The sequence below is a fragment of the Phaethon lepturus genome, unplaced genomic scaffold (genome assembly GCF_000687285.1).
Source record: "Phaethon lepturus isolate BGI_N335 unplaced genomic scaffold, ASM68728v1 scaffold9333, whole genome shotgun sequence".
Classification (NCBI taxonomy): domain Eukaryota; kingdom Metazoa; phylum Chordata; class Aves; order Phaethontiformes; family Phaethontidae; genus Phaethon; species Phaethon lepturus.
In genome coordinates this window covers 1-6372 of record NW_010526942.1, presented here as the reverse complement: position 1 = coordinate 6372, position 6372 = coordinate 1, and the positions used below count along the sequence as shown (strand labels likewise).

Sequence of the window (6372 nt, the reverse complement as noted above, 5' to 3'; positions counted from 1 at the left end):
CCCTACCACCTTCTTTCCTTATTTTCTTTAGTAAATTTTTGCATGCACAAATCGAGATCACTGCAAATAGTCCAGTTCATCTGTGATCACTGCAGTTTTGAAAAGGAAACTTAAAATTGTGTCCAAAGTTACATGCCTGCTAAAAATGAGGAGAAATCTAAAACATTTAAATAATTTTTAACTGTAAATTATTTTACGTTCTAAAATGCTTTATACATAGTTTAGTATTTGATAAGCACTTGTTACTAAAATCCCCTCCTAACATGGTAACTTAGCATTTTCTTATCATACTTTGTTAATTTCATAAATAAAATAAACTTTTGCAACGTACATGTTGAAGAAAACATGACCCTATTTCACTTAGATGAGGTTCCTCTTTGTTGTACTGTTTCTCAAGATCCTTCAGAAACTTCCTTTGGAATTTGTAAATATCTTCAATATTTCCAAAAATGGTGCTTAACTGAGCTGCGGTGAACATTCCTGTATGTTTGCGACACTGCCGAATATAACCCTGGAAATGAAATTAATAAAAACTTTTTAGTTTGAAGATGGCAAAACAGGTTCTACCCTGAACAAGCCCATTTGAGCTGGCAAAAGCCCTGTGGTCTACAGGCGGATGAGTGGTTTCAAAGCCCCATGCACACACAGACATGCTGTCCAGAGGGACCTGGACAAGCTCAAGGAATGGGCCTGTGTGAACCTCATGAGGTTCAACAAGGCCAAGTGCAGTGTCCTGCACCTGGGTCAGGGCAACCCCCAGTATCAGTACAGGCTGGGGGATGAAGGGATCAAGAGCAGCCCTCTGAGAAGGACTTGAGAGTACTGGTGGATGAAAAGCTGGATGAAAAGCTGTGCTCGCAGCCCAGAAGTCTAACCGTCTCCTCGGCTGCATCCAAAGAAGCACGGCCAGCAGGTCGAGGGAGGTGGTTCTGCCCCTCTGCTCTGCTCTGGTGAGACCCCACCTGCAATACTGCGTGCAGCTCTGAGGGCCCCCAACATAAGAAGGACATGGACCTGTTGGAGCAAGTCCAGAGCAGGGCCATGAAGATGATCAAAGGGCTGGAGCACCTCTCTATGAAGACAGGCTGAGAGAGTTGGGGTTGTTCAGCCTGGAGAAGAGAAGGCTCTGGGGAAACCTTATTGTAGCCTTTCAGTACTTAATGGGGGCTTCTAAGAAAGATGGGGACAGACCTTTTAGCAGGCCTGCTTGCAATAGGACAAGGCGTAATGGTTTTAAACTAAAAGAGGGTAGATTTTTACTAGAGATAAGGAAGAAATTTTTGATGACGATGGTGGTGAACAACTGGCACAGGTTGTCCAGAGAGGTGGTAGATGCCCCATCCCTGGAAACATTCCAGGCCAGGTTGGCTGGGGCTCTGAGCAACCTGGTCTAGTTGAAGATGTCCCTGCTCATTGCAGGGGAGTTGGACTAGATGACCTTGAAAGGTCCCTTCCAACCCTAAGATTCTATAATTCTATTCTATGTTTGATTCTTGCACTCCAGCTGCTGTCTCGCCATAAATGAATTGGGGAACCAGAAATCTACAGACTGTGTAAAGCCCATTTGCATCTTTTTGTTATGACTACCCGCCAAGCTGGAGGCAAGCCTGGTGTAAGGCCCCACGCAGGCTACTATAGCTGCTGTGCTTTTTCATAGCAATTTCTCTGTGCCATAACAGTTCTTCTCTACTTCTATGTGTATAAGAACAAACCCTAAAACAAAAGACAATTTCTACCAGGGCTAAAGTACTGGTTCCTTAACCAGTAGGTAAGTAGGGTACAGTCTTTGGAATGCTGCTGTTGGATAAAATCCATATGGTATTGGCAGGAGGTAATAGTATTGGAAAGACCACACATAAAAATACAATCACTTCTCCATTTTTTTTCTCTTTCCTGTAAGAACATCACCGGGGTACAGTTTACTTTGTTTGTATCCAGTGTTAAGGAGATACATAACTGAGTTCTTCAGTCTCAAAACACCTTCAGAGCAAATTCTGCTCTGCCATCAGTAACCGACACTAGATCGCATCGGCATTCGCATATCTGAGAAGCAGAAGTATGATCGGGGGCCTCTTAGGGCTGAAACACGCGGTGGCAGCTGCCATGCACAGCCGGCACGTCCTCAGGTACCTGTTCCACAAAGCTGAGCGCGGCGAGGAGGATACAGCGCAGGGGCTGAGCATCCAGCAACAGCTGCTGTGCTCATACTCGCGTATCAGTTATGGCGCCAGGGTACAGATGAGTGCAAAGGTTAACTGGTATGATAGGGGTTATCTGCCAGGCTCCTTCGTTTGGCTGCTTTCAGGCAAGTTTCCCCCAAATCACTTTGGGAGCAGACAGCTGTAAAAAGCCTTGCAATTGCTCCGATGAGGTTTACCAGGAAGCAGCCCTGAACACTGCTGGCACTGTTATGAATATTCCTGTCTCCTCCACAGCCATCTGCTCTGAGAGCTGTGCGGTGGCTACGCTGCAAGCCAGCTACCACATTTACTACTATTGGGAGGATAACTCCAACACGGAAAACTAATTCTTGTGCAGCTTTGTAATGTGGACTGCAAACGCTTCTTGAATGTAAAAGGTTTTTCTAGGTATACTCCAGCTTCACGATCCTGACTGCACAAGCCCTAGTGATTCATTCTAGTCCAGAGCTTGCAAATATAGATTACTATCTGCAGCAGCTTTTCTGGCTTGAGTATCTTTTCAGCCTTGCACCACCCTACAGATTCACTCTGAGGAAACCCCACATGTTGAACATGGAGCATCACTTCTCTGCTTGGAAAATGTGCATTTGCTCTCTTGTACTAAACTCAGAGGCATGTCAGATTTAAAGAATAGAGGTATAGAATGTATGTGTTAGAGAAAATTAATTCTTAATATCAGTCTAAGAATTAATAGGCCAGTAAAATATGAAAGTCATGTCCTAGAACTCAGCTAATCATGGCAGCGACACAGCTGTGTGTACAAAATCCTCCCTGATCTTTTAGACACACAGTCAAGCTTACTAGCTTAAGTAAATAGTGATTCTAAATGACAGAAATTACATTTAATGTTTTAAAATTAGCCAATTAGCAACCAATGTTTGTCTTTTTGTTTTCCCCTTTTTCTTGCTTCAAAATGCATTAAAAAGGCCTGAGCTAAAAAAAGTCAAAAAACACTGCTGTCTTCTCTACATTGTTGTCCATGAAAGAATCTAATGATGACTGGTGGACTAAGGATGACAACATGACAAATACAGAGAGAGACCTAGCAAACTAAGGGTACAAAGAATGTTTTGGTAGGTTGCTTAGCACCCTTCCAGATGCTAACCACAAACAGAAGTCAAATACACGTCAAATGCATCACAGTCCACGTCAGAAGAGGCAAACTTCAGTGAAAAGTATTAAGAGGCTTCTTGGGGGACACACCCCCCCATTTTATGGTTCAAGCAAGCAGGGTAGTTCTAAAACACCTTTAAAGACTTTTTCACAGCTTCTAAGCATCCAGCAAAAATCTCTTTGTTGGAGAAAACAAAAAAAAAATCTCACCCAGCAAACACTCGCTTTGCAAGTGACTTTCAAAAAGTTTTGTCCCTGAACTGTAATTGATTTTATTAAAATTACTGAAAGTTTTCTATCTAAACCAAGTGGTAAAAAATTCTAAATAAACTGGACTTCCTTCTCTCATTATTATGGAAATACCGGTCAGATAAGCAAAGCACTTTTTCCATGTCAAAAGTGAACTTTTTTTTTTTTTTTAAAAAGGAAGCAGTGCCTTCTGGCAGTCGGCAGAGAGGAAAGCCATAAGAGGACACAAGAAGGATCTGACTGACAGCCTCAGAAGTGCAATTGGGAATATTCTGATATGAGAAACCACTCCGGTTCTCAATTTATATGGGATGTTTTGTTCAAATTAGGTCAGCAGAATGCCTTCAGGTTAAAGCACATACCTCACAGATGTCCTTGAGATGCTTGATATAGACTCGTTCTGTGTTCATAATTTCCTGTATAACGTTGGTTCTCATCTGATCCTTGTTTTCTGCTATTTTCTGACGATGCTTGCTAATATCTGCATCTTGTTCTTCACCCTGGGTACTGCTACAATTTTCTGGCACTTCTTCCTGATTTACTCGCAGCTGCAGCCAGAACAAAGCAAACTACAGTAAAGCCGCAAACTTTTACAAAATGTGATAAAACTGTTACAAACTTCTTACAATTAAGAGAGGACTTGCTACAGAAATGTTCCCATTCTTACCTTATAGAGAGTGTTCCACAACAGGATTTATCTCATTGTACCCACTGCATATTCAAATAAAGTGTTGAGACTTCTGTCTGGTTAAATACATGGCTTTCTAATCACAGTTTCTGAGAGATACCATGTTGTGTTGCCTGTGTATTTTTCAGACTTAAGCTTATTTCTGACCCTTGCTAATAGTTTATGTGTTATTCTGGCCAAGCCAGCGTATCAGTAAAAAATTACAAAAGTAGACAACTCAAACGCTTTTAAATAGTTTCACTCTGTCCCTGTTCCCTATCTGTATGATGTGGATAACAATAACTCCTTTTCCGACTTTCGTCTGATTGCCCATGTTGGCTGGAGATCTAGGAAAGGCAAAGGCAGGAACCATCTCTTGTACTTTGTGTAGTACTTCATACAGCATGGCTCAAGCTTCATTATAGGCTCTCAAAAAGTATTTTAAGTTAATTTCTAAAACATAGTTTAATTTTATACCATTGGAGAGTTATACTGTCATTAACGTGGCTGAGTTCTGACTGGGGAGTTCAGACTGTGAACCAGATTCCTACACGATGTTGTGATAATAAATTAAGCCTTATTTTACCAAGAAATCCCTGCAGCATAGCTTTCCCCACTCCCTCATGAAAACAGCTGTGTCCTCTCTGTATACACTGATGGCTCCTGGTTGAGCTTTCTCCTTCAGAAATTCCTTTGTTTACAAAAGGACCACGCAAAGGAAGAGCCAAAGGTGTCAGATGAGCTAAGGGATTGTGGGGTGTGATTCTCTATTGCTTTTTAAATTGTGAAGTCATTAGGAGTTACACCAGTGATGTTCAGATACAAAGACACTGAGGATCAGGCCTTTCACTTAAATGTAATGCCATGACCATTGCTGTCGCACTCTGCTCGGAATCTCGTGTGACAATGGTGCAAAAGCAAGAGAGTAACTCACCCTGACAAAGCTAGCTGGAAACCAGGCTTCCTTGTCCTCGTTTCTTCCCCACCACCAGTCTTTGTTGGAAGCTTCTAGAACTCTAATGACATCTCCAGCTTTGAAGCCCAGCTCTTGATCATCCATAGTCACGTGGTCCCAGAGAGCTTCTGCATAGACAATGCTGCCATCGCTTATCAGCTGAGATGGGAAGAAAAAGAGGTTGTGAAGGACAAAAGATAAACAGTGAACTGTTTATAAGTTACTAAAAGATCAAAATACCTCACTAGAGGGCCCATGATTACTCCTATTCCTGGATAAAACTAAAGTTCTGGATTTTCAGAAATCTATGCGTATATTTATGAGTGAGAACAATTAGAGTCCTACTCCAGAGCAGTTACCTGGGCTAACGAGCTACACTCCCAGTGAAGTACTACTCACTGTGCTCTTCCCTCGGCATCTCCTTGTGGGCCCTGCCAAAGGCAGGACACCATGGCCACTGGATTCTTCGCTATGCTGGCTACCGCCATGGCACTTTTTATTAATATGAAACCTCAGACCTGTGGAAACCTCCCCCGCCGTCATTACAGCAATGCAAAGCCAAGGACATTACCTCATTAATGGCTAGCTGTTCCCCTCCGGGCTGCAGGTACCTGGGAGTGGCTTGGCAGAGCTCCTCGTAACTGTAATCTTCCTCACTGCCATTGTCGTCCACTAAGGCCGAAGATTCAGTCCCACCATCTGCAGCAACTAAAACAAAGGTGCAACAGCTGTTTGCTTCATCATTTCTGTCACTCCTCCAAAAAAAACAAGGCAAGAGGAATCGCTGAGAAGTTGCCTTTGTTGTCATTAATATAACAATAACGGCAGAAGCGGAGAGCAGCAGAGCTCTCAGGAAAACCGTTTTTCCGCCATTAAATACTTTTTACTCTTCTTCGGAATTTTCTCATTCAGCAGCTGATGAAACTGAGAGATTCACCTTTGTGTCTGCAAAAAATAGAACTAAACCTATTATTTTTATTTTTTTTTTTACGCAGAGGAAATCTCAAATGACCAGAATCAGAAGGGAGGTCTCAACACCATGTCCCCACATGGCAGATGAGAGAGCTCCGACGGGCCCCCGGCAGTCAGAGGGGACCGCTGTCAGTCCCAGGCCGGGTGCCATCACATCGTCACATCGTCACATCCCCTGCAGGGATGTAACGACCTGACACCTCCGTGCCCACCCA

At 43.0% G+C, this 6372-nt stretch overlaps 1 protein-coding gene across 1 annotated transcript in view; it reads right to left on the bottom strand.

The window, feature by feature from the left end:
• SPATA13 (spermatogenesis associated 13) overlaps positions 1-5888 on the bottom strand; it is a 15493-nt gene extending 9605 nt beyond the window's left edge. The window contains exons 1-4 of the mRNA XM_010283225.1: positions 5757-5888; positions 5165-5344; positions 3926-4111; positions 332-511 (exon numbers count right to left, since the gene is read on the bottom strand). Coding sequence (XP_010281527.1) covers positions 332-511; positions 3926-4111; positions 5165-5290 — 492 coding nt within the window. The 5' untranslated portion in view covers positions 5291-5344; positions 5757-5888. The remainder of the gene's footprint in view (positions 1-331; positions 512-3925; positions 4112-5164; positions 5345-5756) is intronic.
• Between the last annotated feature and the right edge of the window lie 484 nt (positions 5889-6372).